Source organism: Taudactylus pleione, unplaced genomic scaffold, assembly GCF_031769625.1.
Source record: "Taudactylus pleione unplaced genomic scaffold, aTauple2 ptg000331l, whole genome shotgun sequence".
Taxonomy (NCBI): domain Eukaryota; kingdom Metazoa; phylum Chordata; class Amphibia; order Anura; family Myobatrachidae; genus Taudactylus; species Taudactylus pleione.
In genome coordinates, this window is record NW_028284732.1 from 2,989,754 (window position 1) to 3,009,805 (window position 20,052).

The 20,052-nt window shown below is 41.2% G+C and overlaps 1 protein-coding gene across 1 annotated transcript in view; it reads right to left on the reverse strand.

Moving 5' to 3' along the window:
• The window catches only part of SLC35B1 (solute carrier family 35 member B1), a 46,211-nt gene extending 28,842 nt beyond the window's left edge, over positions 1–17,369 (reverse strand). Inside the window, exons 1-5 of the mRNA XM_088443585.1 lie at positions 16,925–17,369; positions 12,587–12,690; positions 11,150–11,283; positions 8,220–8,250; positions 6,568–6,728 (exon numbers count right to left, since the gene is read on the reverse strand). Coding sequence (XP_088299711.1) covers positions 6,568–6,728; positions 8,220–8,250; positions 11,150–11,283; positions 12,587–12,690; positions 16,925–17,091 — 597 coding nt within the window. The 5' untranslated portion in view covers positions 17,092–17,369. The remainder of the gene's footprint in view (positions 1–6,567; positions 6,729–8,219; positions 8,251–11,149; positions 11,284–12,586; positions 12,691–16,924) is intronic.
• Positions 17,370–20,052: the final 2,683 nt, after the last annotated feature.

Sequence of the window (20,052 nt, forward strand, 5' to 3'; positions counted from 1 at the left end):
CGGGCAGCAGATATATTGGCTGATCAATTGATCAGCCAATATATCTGTCAGTGTGTACCCAGCTTTAGTCTACACGGAGTGTGATGGGTAGCTGGAAGCACTTCATCGAGGGCTATTTCTGGTGTCTAGTTCAAGTGTGATACAGCTGTCTCAGGAGAAGTGAACGTAAAAACTGGTAAGTGTAGCTGTTGCAGAGAGGTGGATAGTTGTTGAAAATGAATAGCATTAATATTTCTGCGGGTTTGAGGAGGCTTGGTTGTTTTGATTGATATTGTGGTTGACGTAATGGAGGAGTGTGTGCAGGTGATAAGATTGTGATCTGAGAGAGCAAAAGAAGCATTAGTGAATTCAGAAACTGAGCATAGGTCGGGTGAATACAACATCAAGGCAGTGGCCCTTCTGATGAATAGAGGAGTCAGTCCATTGGGAGAGGCCGAGAGGGGAAGTTTGGAGGCATAAGGAGATTGTGAACTGTCAATAGGGATATTGAAATCACCCATTAGGATGGTGATGCTAGAGGATAGGAAGTGAGGGAGCCAGGCAGAAAAATGTTCCAGAAATTGTTGTGGTGGTCCAGGTGGGCGACAGATTGCATCAATGCGCAGAGAGAAAGTGGTGAAAGTACTGATAGAATGTACTTCAAATTATGTAAATGTGAGTGATGGTAACCTGTGGGAGAACTGTGTAAGTGAAAGATTGGGACAGTAATAGTCCTACTCCACCTCCTTTACTGGTACCAGGCCTGTAGGGGGGGGGGGGGGTGTGGTGTGTGGTGTGTGTGTGTTTGTGTGTGAGAAGTGTAGGCCACCATATGAGAGTGCTGCAGAGGAGGAAGTGTCTGATTGTATGAGCCATGTTTCAGTTATAGTGAGAAGATCGAGGCTATGTGAAATAAAGATGGGATGGATGTTAGTTTGTTGCAGGCAGAGCGTTCACTCCATAAGGCACATTTTAGTGGCTTGGAGGGTGATGGGAGGCATGTGATGTGTCTGAGGTTTGCTGGATTTATATTCCGTTGTGAGTGGTGCACGTGGGTGGGGCCTGAATTTGGCTAAATGTCACCGGCTAATAGAAGTAGAAGGATAGAGATATAAATATAGTTGTGGCAGGCACATATGAAAGTTTTTATGGCGACAGGTTGAGGGTGTCATTGTGAATGTATACAGAGAAGTAAAAAGCTCATGTGTGTTCACAAGAGGGGAGTAGATTATTGAGGCTGCAATGTGTACAGAGAGATGAGCTGCAGGGAGAATGAAGGATGTAACAGCCTTAGAGAAAATACCATGGAGTGAAAGTAGAAAAAAATAGTACATGGCGATTTTAATAAAAGAAGACCTTTTTAGAATAGTAATAAAGTTTGATTTAGAAATTACCTGTTCTCAGATGTTGTTCAACTGTTTTTTTTTTTTTTTAACTGTTCAGTTTGGATACTTTGTTATTCGTATACTTTGTTAATTGAAAACACAGCTCAATATGAGCACAGCTCTTCTTGAATTGACTTAAGATATACTGTGGCTTATTACCACAGGCTATATCGCAGACAAATGTCCAGCTGACCTAAGGTGTAAATTGCACTGTGTTTGATTTATGTAAACAACAGCCCAGTATGCCATCATAAACTATGCTTCACTGAAACCATCTCAAAAACAAGTAATGACTATTTCATCAATTTAAGAAATGACACACATTTAGATTAGATTGATTGCATAAAGTTCAGAAAGTGCCTATATTTAAATAGGTATACTAAATAGTGATCATCAGATCGTACATGGGCTGCATCTGCTTAGTGGCACTGTTGAAGATTTGTGTATATAGTACATACCCTTACCGGGGAAACAGAATCCTGTGGACATATTACTAAAGCTGCATACACACACAACGATTTTGTTACCAACAATTTTATGAACGATTTTCTGTCAGATTATCTGTCAGATTTTTTAAGTGTAATGAACGATTATTTTTGAACTACAAACGATTTTTGCATATTCCCTTAATGAAAATCGTTGAGTTGACAAGTCTGACTGAACTACAAACTGCAGACTACAAACATGAACGCGCATGAACAATTATCGTTCATCGTTTGACTCAGAAAGTGAACGATTTTTTCGAACGATTATCGTTAAACGATATCGTTTAATGATAATCGTTCAAAAAAATGGTTGTGTGTGTATGCAGCTTTAATATTGAAAATACTGTTATTGTGGGCTTTTACAACCCCTTCACTATAAAATAACTTAAACAGCAGGTAGAGCCCACCGATACTTTGAAAGATTTATACATTTTCTTTAATAACTAATGACCGTTAGGGCTAATACATCTGATTCTTAAATAATGGTTTGCCGTGAATCACCATGTATGTAGACTACACACTTCTTTATCATACAACCTGCTTTTTTTTTATCAGTAGTAAAAAAAAATAAAAAAAAATAATCAGGTTTATATATATCTATCATAAAGGGATTTATTAATTTCTTGAACTAAGTTATCCCATCTGAGGTACCCACTCAGCACCTACATTGATGCTTGAAAGTTTGTTAACCCTTAAGAATTTTCTACATTTCTGCTGAAATTTGGCCTAAAACTACCTCAGATTTTCTCACAGGTCCCAAAAGTAGATCAAGAGAACCAAATCAAGTAAATGAGACAAAAAAATTAGATGTGCTAATTTTTTTTTTTTGAGGAAAATGATCCAATGTCGAATATCTGTCAGTGGCAAACGTATGTGAACCTTTAGGTTTAGTAGATATTTCGAAGGTGAAATTTGAGTCAGGTATTTTCAATCTATGGGATGACGATAAGGTGTGAGTGGACAATCTGTCTTTTTAAATGAACAGGGATCTATCTAAGTCTGATGTTCATAACAAGTTTGTGGAAGTGTATCATGCCTCGAACAAAGGAGATAACGGAGGACCTCAGAATAAGAGTTGTTCATGCTCATCAGACTGTAAAAGGTTACAAAACCATCTCTAAAGAGTTTGGACTCCACCAAACAGTCAGACATATTGTGTACAAATGGAGGAAATTCCAGACCATTATTACCCTCCCCAGGGGTTTGATTTACTAAAGTTCGATTTTGGATTCTGTTAGATTTTCCATTCGATTTTGGTTCTTAGAGGAGATTTACTAAAGCCCAATTTGAATGTCAAATCGAACAGAAAAATTAATTTAATTTCTAACTGAATTTCTGCAAAACAGCAATGTTTTCCCATAGAAGAATATAGGATGCCTTCATTTACTAACATTCGATTGGCAAAACGAAAGTAAAACAACTTTAAATCCCCAAATGAAATGAATTGAAGTGCTTCATACTTTTCGATTTTAGCATGAGTAGTTCTATTTGACACAGATACATTTCACCGATGTATGCATGCATGTATGTATCTCAGTGTAAAAAGCTTGTTAAGTGTTTATTTTATTTTTTTTTAAATTGACGTGGGGTCCCACCCTAAAAGCACAACCAGCCGCAGACTTTTCATAGCCAGTCCTGGTTCTGGAAATACAGGGGAAAAAATGCGTAGGGTTCCCTTGTAATTTCCTTAACCAGCACCTGGCTATTTCTAGCCAGGGGGGGGGGGGAGGGTAATGCCACAGCCAGGGAACTCTATCACCGGGTCACCCAGCCAAAGCATTACCCCTGACCGCTAGTCAGCCCAGGTCGGGGATCCCTGGGGAGTTGGGGACCCCCCGAATAACGGGGTTCCCCTCTCCAGGGCACTCTGGGCCTAGGCTGATAGCCAGGGGGTATCCCCGGTACCCCTGGGCGATGGGTTTCCGGGTTGAAAATGTGTGGAAAAATATAAGTGTAAACATTGTCTTTAACAGTAAAACTGCGGGTTCCAGCATGCTTCTCCCACATGCTGGTACTTTGACAACCACAAGTACCAGCATGCGGGGCATTAAGGGCCGGCTAGCACCTCTAATTCACCTGTAAAGAAATGTTAAAATAAAGACAAGGAACACACACCGTGTCAGTATAAGTTTATTACACACACATAAGCACCTACAAAACCTGGACCGGTCCTCTTCTCAATGTAGGCATCCACGGTTTTCTGAAAAACCTGCGGCTCCCACCATTGACTTCAATGGTGGGAGCCGTTCATTGGCTGAGAGAGGCGGAGGCTCACCACTCTCAGCCAATTAACGCTCAGGACGTCCTTACAGGATGGTACTTGAGTTCGTGGGTTGGAACTTTTCGTTTTTTTATTTTCAAAAGACGGTGAATGCCTACATGGAGAAGAGGACCGGAATGCAGAGAACACTGCATTCCAGCATAAAAACCTCATACCATCTGTGAAACAGGGTGGTGGTGGCAGGGGTTAAAGTAGGCCGGAACGTGGCGAAGCTGCATTCCGTCAGTTCCGTTTGGAGACGGAACCAGTTCCACCTTCTCTGGCCCACCTTACCTAGGATGTCAGCCCAGTACTGCAAGGAGATGACGAGCACCCGCTGAGATTTTGTTACCAGCGGGCGCCTGGCTCCTTCCCCACAGCGGCAGCCGGAGGCTGGAGTTCACTCCAGAGCTCCAGCTTCCAGCTCCCACAGTGTGCACTATGGGAGAGACGTCATGATGTAAGGCAAATATTGTGGGATTTTTTGTGTAAGGGGCACTACTAATGGGGGCATTACCACTGGTGGCACTACTACAGAGGGCACGACCAATGGGGACATTTCTACTGGGGGGCACTGCATAAGAGGCAATACCACTACAGTGGGCATTGTATAAGGGGCACTACTACTGTGGGCATTATGTGTATTAGGGGCATTGTGTAAAAGGGGCATTACCGTGTGTTATAACATGAATAAGGGACACTACTATGTGGTGAAATGTGAATCAGGGGCACTATGTGCGGTGTAATGTAAATAAGATTGTGCTACTCTGTTGCGTAATTTGAATTGGGGGCACTATTGTGTGACCACACCCCTTTTTGAGTCCACATACTTTTTTGCGGCGGAATGGGGGAGAGAGAGTAACATCACTTCTCTAGGACCACTTTAAGCACAGAGTGGTAGTATGATGGTTTGGGCCTATTTTGCTGCATCTGTCCCAGGAATACTTGCCATCATTGATGGGACAATGAATTCTGAATTATACCAGAATATTCTAAAGGAAAATGTCAGGACATCTGTCCATGAGCTGCATCTGAAGAGAACGTTGGTCATGCAGCAAGACAATGACCCAAAGCACACAAGTCATTCGACCAAAGAATGGTTAAAAGAAGAATACATTTTACATTTTGGAATGGCCAAGTCAAAGTCCTAACCTTAATCCAACATAACAGTAATTTTTTTGTCTCATTTGTTTGATTTGGTTCAGGATTTGTGGAAAATCTGGAGGTAGTTTTAGGCCAAATTTCAGCAGAAATATAGAAAATTCTGAAGGGTTCACAAACTTTCAAACACCACTGTCTATACTGAGTATACAATGGCTCCACCAGCACTTACAGACAGGCAGAACAGAGACAGCTCTCACTAGAAGCTCCATGGGCTTCCCTACACTAGGGAAATCCCTGATGGTCTCACTATTGAAACATCACAATATATCTCACATAGCCATACATTACACTCAATGTTAAGCACTGTATACAAAGATCTATTGGCCAGGAACAAAAAATAACAGTGCCTGACCCCCTTGCTGTCATTTACGGGATGCAATCGGGAAACCGGCTGACGTGAACCCGACAGCCGGCTTCCCGACTGCTTTATCCCGCCATGGGATAAATGACCGGCGTCTATATCTAGACGCCTGTCATTTTCCTGACGCCGGGAGACAGGCGCCCAGCATCCCGATCGAAGGAATGCCGGGCGCCGCAAGAGGACAGCTGCGGGGCGGGAGGGTTAGGTTTAGCGCACCCGGGGGGGGGACTTAGGGTTAGGCACCATCCAGGGAGGGTTAGGTACCCCCGGGGGGGATATAAGGTTTGGCACCCCCCCGGGGGACTTAGGGTTAGGCAGCAGGGAAGGGGGGGTTAGGGTTAAGCACTTACAGGGGGGATTAGGGTTAGGCACTTGGGGGGGAGGTTAGGGTTAGGCACCCCTAAGGAGGGTTAGGTTAGTTATTACTTACCTGAGGATGATCGGGATTTCCAGCGCTGTCGGGCTGCCGCTGCCGGGGTCTGTTCATCTGTCGGGCTGCCGCTGCCGGCCGGCGGTATTTCATACCGATTCCATAATTTACAGCTGTGTTCCTTATGATGCCATGTCTAGTGGACTTTTAGGCAGCAATATGATCACATTCCAAACTAAGGCAGGATATCTAACCAGGGAGACATTAATTTATAAATATAGGCTAGTGCCAAAAAAAAAAGAAAAAACCCACTCTGCACACACTATTGCTTGGGAGAGAGACCAGCAACCAGCACATTGAATAAATACTTCAGCAGTCCTGTCCATAGTCCCCCATCCTCTATGTTAGCACGCCTCACATATGCAGCTCGGAGTGGGAGTAACAGAAAAACTATGATCCTTCCTGTCTTGTACATATTACATCAAGCCTTAGGTGGAAAGGAAATTCTCAAAGCAACCACTATACTTAACTCAAAAGCTATAAAATGTGTATTAAACCAGTACCAGCAATAGCTCTCCATAGCCAAATATGTGATCATCTGCGGTGGAACTGGAGTTCTTGGGTTTGTACATAAACAGGGCTACTCCCAGCACTATGAGCAGTACACACAGATACTTGGTCAATGGGTATTTCTTCCGGAGAATGGTAACTCCTAGGAGCATAACTGAGGGAACACAAAAAGGTGAAGTAATCAATATCTCGCATAAGAAAAAAAAAAAACTATTCCATATACATTTTTACAGGTATACCTTTCATTTGCATAAAAGAGGAAGGTAATGACTACAGCACTATCTGATATTGACAAGCAATAAGATAAACTTTGAATCAGACACATCAGGAAACCACAGTGCAAAGACGGCATGACTACAGTAAGTATTCTATATTATCTTAAAACACTAAAATCGACTCAAAGCTAAGGAGTTCCCATTTCAACTCTACTAATAATAATTGTGCATGTAGTAATGACCTGTTATTGTAATATTATACATTCATGCAGAACAATATGACACTGGAGGTCTGAACATGCTCAGAAAAAAAATTCTTAATTATAATCATACTATATGTCCTGAGGGGTTGTACTTATTTAAAAAGTGAATTTAAGCAAGCATTAGAAGCTGCAATGTCTGGATGTTAATTTCCATTAAAAAAACAAATGCTAAATAGCCTCACTAAAACTAATGTTTTTTTTCCCTTCATAACAACTAATATTGCTTGTTTGACTACATAATAATAAGCTAATTGTTAATAGCCATCTAATGGACAATTAGCACTGCAGCAAGCAAGATAAGGGGCCCATACATCAGCAATCACAAGAACAAACGATTTACACATTTCTGCGATTTTTCCCCAATTTAAAGATTTCCCAATCCTCCGATCTGCGCCTACATTATAAATATTTTTCAGCGATTCGCAGATAATTTTCAGGAACGACAGATCTGCCTATCTTGAAAAGGTCATCATTTCACTTTTTTATTAACGGGCTGCAAATAGGAATGGGTATGTTATGATGGCTGTTGGGATGCCTCCTGTCACAATACCGACAGCGGCATCCCGGTGGTTGGTATCCGGACAGGGGTTGGGTAAGGATACCTACCTTCCCTCTTTCTCCCCTTCTTGTAGCCTAACCCTAACCCTCCCCATCATGCACCCTAACCCTCCCTGTTAGTGTCTAAACCTACAGTTCCCCCCTTTGTGCTTAAACCTAACCCTCCCCCCTTAGTGTCTAACCCTAACCCCCCCCCCCCCCCAGTGATGACTGACCCTACCCCTCCCCCAAATGCTAACTTGCCTAAACCTAACCATCCCGCCCCGTGGCTATCACTAAGGGCGCCCCGGCCTAAAGCATGCGTCCTCCTAAATTCCAGCGTCAGGATTAAGATAGGTGTCGGAACTTCGACACCTATCTTAAGTCACTTGTCGGGATTCCAGCGGCCTTGCAAATCAGCTGATTGTTACCATACAGTAGCAATCTATAGCCACAATTGGTATGTGAAATCCAACATGTTGAACAACCTGATTCACCAATTCCAATCACTTTTTGGTTTGAATCTGTGAACCCCATACATTGCAGATTTTTTTAAAACAAGATCTATAAAATGCAGAATTGCCCCAATTAAATGCTGATGTACGGGGCATATATGGCTGATCACCTCACCTGGGATGGGTTTACAGGATTTCCCCAACACCTACAAAATAAAGCACACAATTAAAATAAACATTTCAAAGTGGACTTTGCTTGCCCATGGCTATGAAAAACCATTCTGCATTATTATTATTACATTTTATTTATAGCGCACCACAAGTGGTCCGCAGCGCTGTACATACAGTACAGGGTGCACAGAACATTACAATACAGTAACCAAAATATAAACAGAGCACAAGTAACAAATAGCAACACAATTCTCCATACACAATACAGCTGGAAAGGTGAAGGCTGTCATAGAAGTGCTTGAGAACAGGGCTGTGGGACACTAGGGAGGAGGACCCTGCTCCTAGGAGCTTACAATCTACTGTATTTGAAGCATCAATATCCACACAAACAGTTTGATATCCATTTTTAAATTATGTACAAAAGCAATTCTAATTATACGAGTGTGTGTGTGTGTGTTAGTTTGGAATTGATCCTTTAATTTAACCAGATGTGCAGTTTTTTTTTTTTTTATTTCTTAGAAATGCATGCATTTTTCCTTCTTGGTACAAACCTGCTTATAAATGCGTGCACCATTTTTACCCATTAAATAAAAATATTACACCTAAAATACACTTTTTCATCTACGTTCTTCAAGAGAAATGACTGAACAGATGGGATGTAGCTGGCTTCAGAAGCCTGACCACTGACATCCCAATGGTAAGGGTTAGGAACTAGGGGGACGGTTAGGCTGTTGGGGGTGGGGAAGAGGGTTAGGCTGCGGGGAGGGTTAGGTTGAGGCTGCAGGAAAGGTGGCTTACGCTTAAGATATTTGCCAAATCCTGTTGGGATTTCTACTGTCGGTACTCTGACCACCGGGATGCCGCCGTCGGTATTCTGACCTCCAGGATCCTGTACCCAACACCATCAGACATACAACTGGTTTCTATGAAGATCAGTTACCACCCATTAATAAGGGAAGGTGTTTAGGAAGTGAAAAAGGCTCAAAACCGAAACAAATTGTTAGACTCAAAAAAAAAAACCAAAAAACAGCATCATACTGGCCAGTGGCCAAGCACTACGTGGCAGCACTACCCGAAACCACCTTTAAATCAAACATCCAGTCTGCAGCTGCTGGCAGAAGCTGGAAAGACAAGACAGGAGAGACTCACAAGACAGAAAACGAATGATATTGACTGGACAGGCTGCTCACAGCACCACAGAAGGCAACCTCGAAAACCAACAGCACAAAGACAGAGGCAGGAGCCGGTGAGACGGTACAAGGTATCCAAGTGTTTCAACTAAGGGCAACATCACCCGGCACAAACTGCATTGCCGCACAGCGTCATCAGGTGTAAGCTCGTGCCCTAGAATGGAGGGTAGCCATGTCTGACCAAGTTACACCACATTAATCAGGCTCACTAGAACTCCTAAGAAAGTGGAGATAAGGCATCCTGTGCCAAGAGGAAAAATGTAGGACACACAGATCGGACCAGGATCAAGGAACACTAGCGCTCATTTCCTAAAACATAGAGAACTTCACTTTGGGGCAACAGACACACAGACTGCACCGGCACCCCGCAAATTGACGCATCCAAACACGCACTACCGGTAGACTGCTTGATTGAGGAATTCCACCCTACTCCCCCCATTACAGAGCTAAAGGGTACTCTCTACAGGATGTAGTCAAAATTTAGATGGTCAAAACATAGACAATCAAAAGTTTGACACCAAAATGTCTGTCATAATGTTGACATGGTCAAAATGTCAAAAACCAAAATGTTGATATGGACATAAGGTCAACACTCAATGAAAAAATAAATGCCACAGTCAAATATAGACAAATCAAAAGGTCGAAAACCAAAATTAGACACAGTTGGCCTGTAGCAACTCTGATGATACTTCCCTCCATATGCTAATTGCAATGAAACTGTTGGAATAATAGCATACAGTATGAATGCAATTAGCAAATGACAGTTGTATAATAAGAGATGCTAATTGTAATTAGAATATCCACTGTCTGTATGTTATGAACTACTGTGGAACCATAAAGGCCAGCATGCCTTGCCACAGAGGGCAGTCTTGCATGTGTAGTTCCATAGGATCTGGACTGCCACAGTGTCCCACTGAGAGCAGCTGAGCAACCACATAGGCCAGCATGCCCTGCTGAAAGATTTATTTTTTTGCCACAACCAAAATATAATAGGCGGCAAATAGTGTAGGCTTTGTCCGAAATGTAAACGGCTATGGTCAGATTTTTATCTTATCTTAATAAAATAAATTGAACATGGATTTAATGTTCATGCAACCTTCCAACATTATTTAAAGCATCAGGCTGATACTACTGTTGGCATGCTAATTGCAATCAGGCTGATGCTACTATTGGAATATACTGTGTCTACATTTTGGTTGTCGACCTTTTGAGTTTGTCTATAATTTGAATGTCAACATTTTAACTGTATGTACATTTTATCTGGGAACCCTGTTGACATTTTGACTGTCTACATACCGCATATAGTCCATGTCAACATTCTGGTTAATTAAATATTGCACCTGTCAACATTATGGTGTCTATGTTTTGAAAGTTGGTGTCAGGTGATCTTCCTTACAGGAGATCACCTGACACCAACAAGATACACAGATTAATAGATAGCACTGTAACTCATTTAAATAAAATATGCTCTATATACATTACTTCTTCTCCATCATCATTAACAATATACAGCAACTTACATGTACAAAATCCCCATGCACTATACTTTAACTGCAATTATTAATAGACACATCCAGGGTGATAGCACTTCAACAACCATATATCAATAAAGGAAAACAATGTTACCACCAATAGTTCCGTTTGAGCGTTTATCGTTGAAATAAGTAAGCAGTATACATGAATTTGCATGGGCATTCAATTACATGGGAAAAATAAATAAATGGGGGAATAAGCTTGGTCTCACCTGTGTGGGGTAGTTGACATACTGGAGTGCTGAGTTACTGGACACCATGGCTCCTACGTAGGATAGTGAACAGGCCGCATAGAGCCAGCTCTGTGTGCGGTCTGCCTTTCCCTTTGTATCGAAGACACTGATCACTGTAAAGATACAATGGTTTGTTTTAGGGCAATGCTGCTAGTCATTAATAATATGCTTTACATTTAACTGACCCAGAAGGGTAGTGGGCATGTTGCTACAAACTTCTATCGCCCCCTCCCTCTAATAAACAAGAATAACTCACTAAGCAGAGCAAGAAACAGACAACAATGCTGAATGGCTAAATGTACACCCATCAGCCATAACATTAAAACCGCCTGCCTAATATTGTGTAGGTCCCCCTCGTGCCACCAAAACAGATCTGAACAGGCATGGATTTCACAAGCCCACTGAAGTCTGTGTCACATGCAGTGTCATGTGGTATCTGGCACCAAGACGTTGGCAGCAGATCCTTTAAATCCCCTAAGTTGCGAAGTGGGACCTCCATGGCACTGACTTATGTTTCCCGCACATCCCACTGATGCTCGATCAGATCGAGATCTGGGGAATTTGGAGGCCAAATGAACACCTTGAACTCTTTGTCATGTTCCTCCAACCATCCTTGAACATTTTTTGTAGTGTTGCAGGATGCATTATCCTGCTGAAAAAGGCCACTGCCATCAGGAAATACCGTTGCCATGAAGGGGTGCACTTGGTCTACAACAATGTTTAGGTAGGTGGTATGTGTCAAACTAACATCCACATGAATGCCAGGACCCAAGGTTTCCCAGCAGAAAACTGCCCACAGGTTTTCTGCCAGCTTGCTTTCTTCCCATAGTGCATCCTGGTGCCATCTCTTTCCCAGGTAAATAAAAACATGCCCCCAGCCATCCACATGAAGTAAAATAAGTGATTAATCAGACCAAGCCATCTCCTTCATTAGCTCTCCGGTCCAGTTCTGACACTCATGTGCTCATTGTAGGTGCTTTGGCGGTGGACAGGGGTCAGCATGGGCAATCTGACCAGTCTGCAGCTACACAGCCCCACATCCAGCAAGCACTGTGTGGTCTGACACCTTTCTATCATTACCAAATTTTGCTACAGTAGCTCTTCTGTGGGATAGGACCAGAAAGACTAGCCTTTGCTCCCAGTGCGCATCAATAAGCCTTGGGCACCCAGGACCCTGTCTCCGGTTCACCGGTAGTCCCTTCTTGGGCAATTTTAGGTAGGTACTAACCACTGCATTCTGGGAACACCCCCACAAGACCTGCCGGATGCTCTGACCCAGTCGTTAAGCCATCACAATTTTTGCGCTTGTCAAAAGTCGATCTTGAGCCTATCTCTATGAACCGTGAGGGGTGATCAGTAATATACACTGTATCTTAGCTTACAGATATAATTATCTTTCAGCCAAATGATACTTACAAAACTTGGCAAATACAGCATTAACGATACACTGAACAAATACCAGTGACAGTGCAAATCGAAACGTCTCCTTGTTTTCCCCCTCGCCATATGTCCCTCGTGTTCTACAAAACAGAACCAAAGTCTTACTAGAATGCACATTCCATAATTATGACATACAAGTTATGCAATTTTTTCAATTGCTATGGTAGCCAATTGTTGTAGAAAAAGCTACCATAGCATGCTGAAGCATGTAATTCCACAACCATTACAAAGCCACCACAGATTGCCTATAACTGATACAATAAAACATAAATAACATTCTTAAATGGTTCAGATATGTGATAAATACAGGTTTCTATGGTCATTTCTTAAATAATCTGTGTTGCATTCCTATTGAGTTCATATGTAGCTAAATATATCAGTGCACCTGTGATACCATGCACAGTATGTGTTCTGCATATATAGTTGAAAGTGTATACAAAGCAACAGGTGCAGACTTTCTTACTGGAAGACCAACTGATAATATAGCTGTGTGACAGTGAGGCTGCATGATAATATAGCTGTGTGACAGTAACAGTATAAAAATATAGCTGTGTGAGGGTATAACTGTATAATAATATAGCAGTGTGACAGTGAGGCTGCATGATAATATAGCTGTGTGACAGTAACAGTATAAAAATATAGCTGTGTGAGGGTATAACTGTATAATAATATAGCGGTGTGACAGGGTAGCAGTATAATAATATAGCAGTGTGACAGGGTAGCAGTATAATACGATGGGAGTGTAGTAGTATAATAATATAGCAGTGTGACAGGGTAGCTGTATAATAATATAGCAGTGTGACAGGGTAGCAGTATAATAATATAGCAGTGTGACAGGGTAGCAGTATAATAATATAGCAGTGTGACAGGGTAGCAGTATAACAATATAGCAGTGTGACAGGGTAGCAGTATAACAATATAGCAGTGTGACAAAGTAGCTGTATAATAATATAGCAGTGTGACAGGGTAGCTATATAATAATATAAGTGTGACAGGGTAGCTGTATAGTACGATGTGAGTGTAGCAGTATAACAATGTGACAGGGTAGTTGTATAATAATATAGCAGTGTGACAGGGTAGCTGTATAATAATATAAGTGTGACAGGGTACGATGTGAGTGTAGCAGTATAATTATACTGCAGTGTGACAGGGTAGCAGTATAATAATATAGCAGTGTGACAAGGTAGCTGTATAATAATATAGCAGTGTGACAAGGTAGCTGTATAATAATATAGCAGTTTGACAGGATAGCAGTATAATAATATAGCAGTGTGACAGGATAGCTGTATAATACGATGTGAGTGTAGCAGTGCAATAATATAGCAGTGTGACAGGGTAGCAGTGTAATAATATAGCAGTGTGACAGGGTAGCAGTATAATAATATAGCAGTGTGACAGGGTAGCAGTATAATAATATAGCAGTGTAATAATATAGCAGTGTGACAGGGTAGCAGTGTAATAATATAGCAGTGTGACAGGGTAGCAGTGTAATAATATAGCTGTGTAATAATATAGCAGTGTGACAGGGTAGCAGTGTAATAATATAGTAGTGTGACAAAGTAGCTGTATAATAATATAGCAGTGTAACAGGGTAGCTGTATAGTACGATGTGAGTGTAGCAGTATAATAATATAACAATGTGACAGGGTAGCTGTATAATAAGATATGAGTGTAGCAGTATAACAATATAGCAGTGTGACAGGGTAGCAGTATAATAATATAGCAGTGTGACAGGGTAGTTGTATAATATTATAGGAGTGTGACAGGGTAGCTGTATAATAATATAAGTGTGACAGGGTACGATGTGAGTGTAGCAGTATAATTATACAGCAGTGTGACAGGGTAGCAGTATAATAATATAGCAGTGTGACAGGGTAGCAGTATAATAATATAGCAGTGTAATAATATAGCAGTGTGACAGGGTAGCAGTGTAATAATATAGCAGTGTGACAGGGTAGCAGTGTAATAATATAGCTGTGTAATAATATAGCAGTGTGACAGGGTAGCAGTGTAATAATATAGTAGTGTGACAAAGTAGCTGTATAATAATATAGCAGTGTAACAGGGTAGCTGTATAGTACGATGTGAGTGTAGCAGTATAATAATATAACAATGTGACAGGGTAGCTGTATAATAAGATATGAGTGTAGCAGTATAACAATATAGCAGTGTGACAGGGTAGCAGTATAATAATATAGCAGTGTGACAGGGTAGTTGTATAATATTATAGGAGTGTGACAGGGTAGCTGTATAATAATATAAGTGTGACAGGGTACGATGTGAGTGTAGCAGTATAATTATACAGCAGTGTGACAGGGTAGCAGTATAATAAAATAGCAGTGTGACAAGGTAGCTGTATAATAATATAGCAGTGTGACAAGGTAGCTGTATAATAATATAGCAGTGTGACAAGGTAGCTGTATAATAATATAGCAGTGTGACAGGATAGCTGTATAATATAATATAGCAGTGTGACAGGATAGCTGTATAATAATATAGCAGTGTGACAGGATAGCAGTATAATATAGTAGTGTTACAGGATAGCAGTATAATAATATAGCAGTATAATAATATAGCGGTGTGACAGGGTAGCTGTATAGTACGATGTGAGTGTAGCAGTATAACAATGTGACAGGGTAGTTGTATAATAATATAGCAGTGTGACAGGGTAGCTGTATAATAATATAAGTGTGACAGGGTACGATGTGAGTGTAGCAGTATAATTATACTGCAGTGTGACAGGGTAGCAGTATAATAATATAGCAGTGTGACAAGGTAGCTGTATAATAATATAGCAGTGTGACAAGGTAGCTGTATAATAATATAGCAGTTTGACAGGATAGCAGTATAATAATATAGCAGTGTGACAGGATAGCTGTATAATACGATGTGAGTGTAGCAGTGCAATAATATAGCAGTGTGACAGGGTAGCAGTGTAATAATATAGCAGTGTGACAGGGTAGCAGTATAATAATATAGCAGTGTGACAGGGTAGCAGTATAATAATATAGCAGTGTAATAATATAGCAGTGTGACAGGGTAGCAGTGTAATAATATAGCAGTGTGACAGGGTAGCAGTGTAATAATATAGCTGTGTAATAATATAGCAGTGTGACAGGGTAGCAGTGTAATAATATAGTAGTGTGACAAAGTAGCTGTATAATAATATAGCAGTGTAACAGGGTAGCTGTATAGTACGATGTGAGTGTAGCAGTATAATAATATAACAATGTGACAGGGTAGCTGTATAATAAGATATGAGTGTAGCAGTATAACAATATAGCAGTGTGACAGGGTAGCAGTATAATAATATAGCAGTGTGACAGGGTAGTTGTATAATATTATAGGAGTGTGACAGGGTAGCTGTATAATAATATAAGTGTGACAGGGTACGATGTGAGTGTAGCAGTATAATTATACAGCAGTGTGACAGGGTAGCAGTATAATAATATAGCAGTGTGACAGGGTAGCAGTATAATAATATAGCAGTGTAATAATATAGCAGTGTGACAGGGTAGCAGTGTAATAATATAGCAGTGTGACAGGGTAGCAGTGTAATAATATAGCTGTGTAATAATATAGCAGTGTGACAGGGTAGCAGTGTAATAATATAGTAGTGTGACAAAGTAGCTGTATAATAATATAGCAGTGTAACAGGGTAGCTGTATAGTACGATGTGAGTGTAGCAGTATAATAATATAACAATGTGACAGGGTAGCTGTATAATAAGATATGAGTGTAGCAGTATAACAATATAGCAGTGTGACAGGGTAGCAGTATAATAATATAGCAGTGTGACAGGGTAGTTGTATAATATTATAGGAGTGTGACAGGGTAGCTGTATAATAATATAAGTGTGACAGGGTACGATGTGAGTGTAGCAGTATAATTATACAGCAGTGTGACAGGGTAGCAGTATAATAAAATAGCAGTGTGACAAGGTAGCTGTATAATAATATAGCAGTGTGACAAGGTAGCTGTATAATAATATAGCAGTGTGACAAGGTAGCTGTATAATAATATAGCAGTGTGACAGGATAGCTGTATAATATAATATAGCAGTGTGACAGGATAGCTGTATAATAATATAGCAGTGTGACAGGATAGCAGTATAATATAGTAGTGTTACAGGATAGCAGTATAATAATATAGCAGTATAATAATATAGCGGTGTGACAGGGTAGCTGTATAATACGATGTGAGTGTAGCTGTATAATAATGTACAGCAGCTGTATGGGTGCTGTGCAGACATATGTTCCCACATACAGCAGTGTGTAAAACAATACACTGAGCAGCTGCAGAGATGATACTCACATAGTCTCCTGTAAGATCCCATAGTAGAAGTAACATACAAAGACCCCCAGGAAGCAGACCAGGAGCCGCAGCCCCCCGGGACCCAGCACTCCTCCAGTGGCCATCTCCCCTCCTGCTGTCACCGGCACATCCAGCCGTATCTCTCGTTCTGCTGCCGGGGACCTCATACACAGCAGGCGTGACGAGGCCCAAGAAGGACCCTGATCCGGGCTGCCCGCTGCACTGCCAGGATAGAGCAAACAACAAGACAGATTGGCTAATAGGCACAGGTGGCTGCCAAGTCAGCCTGGGCTACAGGACCCCGGATTCATGGCTGGGAGGAGTCACTGTCATCCATTCACTGCGGCCCACGGTAGCTGCTCTATCCGGCTGCTGCTTGCTGTGCTGTGTATGATCAGAGATGGCCACGCTAGCCCTCACAGACGTCCGGTCACATGACCAGAGGGGAGGCGCTACAGTAACTCAGAGAGTGAGAGTTAGAAGAAGAAGCGCTGCAGCAGCCCAGAACTTGAAGTGCTTTATTTCCTGCTCTGTGTGACTGCCTGCCTGCCATGCCTCCCTCGCCTCCCAGCCATGCCTTCCTACTCATCTGCACAGCAGCCGCCGTCGCCCTTTTGTACAAATGAATTAGCCGGCTGGGCGAAGGGTGCGGGACAGGCTGCCGTTGCCGGCGTTGGAATGGCAATTCGCACCCTTCGCCGACAATTATAATCCACCCTTGTTGGTGTGTGATGCTGTTTTGTAGGGTTTGTGATGTATGCTTTGTTATCCCTATTAAATGTTATTTATTTGTTTGCATTGCATCCTGGCTGGTGGCTCGTCTACTTTAAGGCTTTAAGTATGTGTTTTGGGTACTTGTACTTTACAGACTCATTGCAGAGAGAACCCAAGTGTTCTACAATTATTATTATCATCAATCATGGTAATGACTAAATCCCCTTCATGAAGAGGACCCTGACGTCATCAGTCAGTGTCCAGTGTCATTCCCTACCTCCAAGTGGGCATAGTGGGGGAATATGACCTTGTGGCGAGCGTAGCACTTCTTTAGATGCAGACAACTTTTGTTGTTTGTGTACGTGAAGTACACAAGTACCATTGAAAACATTCATTGGGTTATCTCTGCAAGAGTCTGTAAAGTACACAAGTATTGTGTTTTGTTATATATGTTATGTTTTCACAATGCATAAAAATGATGAGGTGGAACTCCAGAGTGATGGGCAGTGGTAGTTATGAACGGTCATTTCACAGTATTTAATAGAGAGCTGAGTAGTGTGTCTTGTATATATGCTGATCACTGCCTGCCACCATCTTTAGAAAAAAAAAAACAACGGACGAACATATTTCTAGGGTCATATTAATTGATTGAGTATTGTTATGCATTTAATCATGGAAAAACATTTTTTTTCCTGCTGTTTGTTTATTATGCTAAAATACTATTCTAAAATGCTATTGAAAGAGTGCCTTATAAGAATATAAATCGCTCTGATACCCTAATTTGTAAAAGTTATAGTTATTTTGCGAACACATCTACAAATCTTAAAATATATCTAACTACATAATATACTGGTCATAAAGTATTTAAGCTATATTTATGTAAAGTAAAAGAAAATCTTCATGGGATTAATAGGGAGCATAGACAGTAGTTTATATTTTGCTCACTACGAAACAGGAAAGAAAATAAATCTGCTTCAAAATTAAAATCTTATCACCTGTTCCCTGCTCCTTTTCCTCTTTTTTATGTAATACCACCTTGTTCAGGAAGTGGGCACAGGGATCTTTCTAAAATTTCTTTTTATTTTGGCAACAATTTGTGTTTTATACAGTACTTATAGTTCCTTAATTGTTTTGGGATGGGTACGGGATTCCGATGGTCAGAATACCGACAGCGCCATCCCAAACTAATTAGGTAAGTGTCCTAACCCTGGTGCCGGTATTCTGAGTGCCAGGATCTTGACCACTGGAATAGTAACTACATCCTGTTTTTGTTTGTTTTTTTTCATTTATGTTTAGCTTGCACTGCTTAAGCTCCTTGTATGAGAAATGTCTGCCTTCCATGTGGCCCTGATGAATGATCTTTTTAAAAAAGATACAATGAATCCACCGTGTCTTCGTAAAAATTAGTAATCTGTGCTTGCCGAGTCTTATTTACCCACCCGCCTATATGAAATACAGTAGGTGCATTATCCAAAATAGTCTGAATTATACTTCCCTCCTCTCTTGCACAAAATGGACATAGGAACACAAGTGTTAGGTTATAAGTGTTACACTCCAGGGACAGGACACTGGTGATAAAGTGAATTATTCTGCACCCTATAACCCTATGCACTCTCCTCTAATTTGTTTTCACTTCCCAGGTTAAGATCACTTCAAATTGCCTTTAAAGAGATACATGATTTTAAGTTCAATATATATGAGTGCATGCCAATTAGGGCTTTACGCAATACCCTTCTTTATAGTAATCTTCATTGAGACACCGCATCTTATATTCCCATATTAGCCTGTACTTTGTGAGCAATAGCATGAGTGCAACATTATGGGCAAAAGGGCAGACTAGATGGGCCAAGTGGTTCTTATCTGCCGTCAAATTCTGTTTCTATGTGTAAAAGTGGACCTGCAGAAAGCATATGTATGGCACAGTGTCTTTCAGCCAAATATACAGCTGGAAACTAAAACATAGGTAACTATAAAAGGCATCAGACTGTTATATATTGATAGGAAATTCACAGTGGTGCTTGGATAGATGACTATTTCATCCACATGTCAGCACCTGATCTTATTGTGTCATCCTGCCTGGATATGTTGATCCTTATACATGTCTGTTAATGCAGTTGCCAGTGACTAGGTGCTACAAATTCACCATATTGGAGCACACTAGGGGCCTGATTTAGAGGTGGATGCAGTTGCATCTTTTTACACAGCCACAACTGGGTCTTTATGCTAATGCCACAGTCCACTGAGAAGACCGCCGATTGCAGCACTGATCCGTCGCTGTGTGTATTGCGACGCACCATCAGTAATTTCACGAGCCCTATGAAGGCGCAGAATCTCTGAACATGGCAGCTGGTGTCTGTTCAACTGCATTTTTGGACAGTGACATGCTTGCGTCTGGCTGGCCACCACCCTGTTAC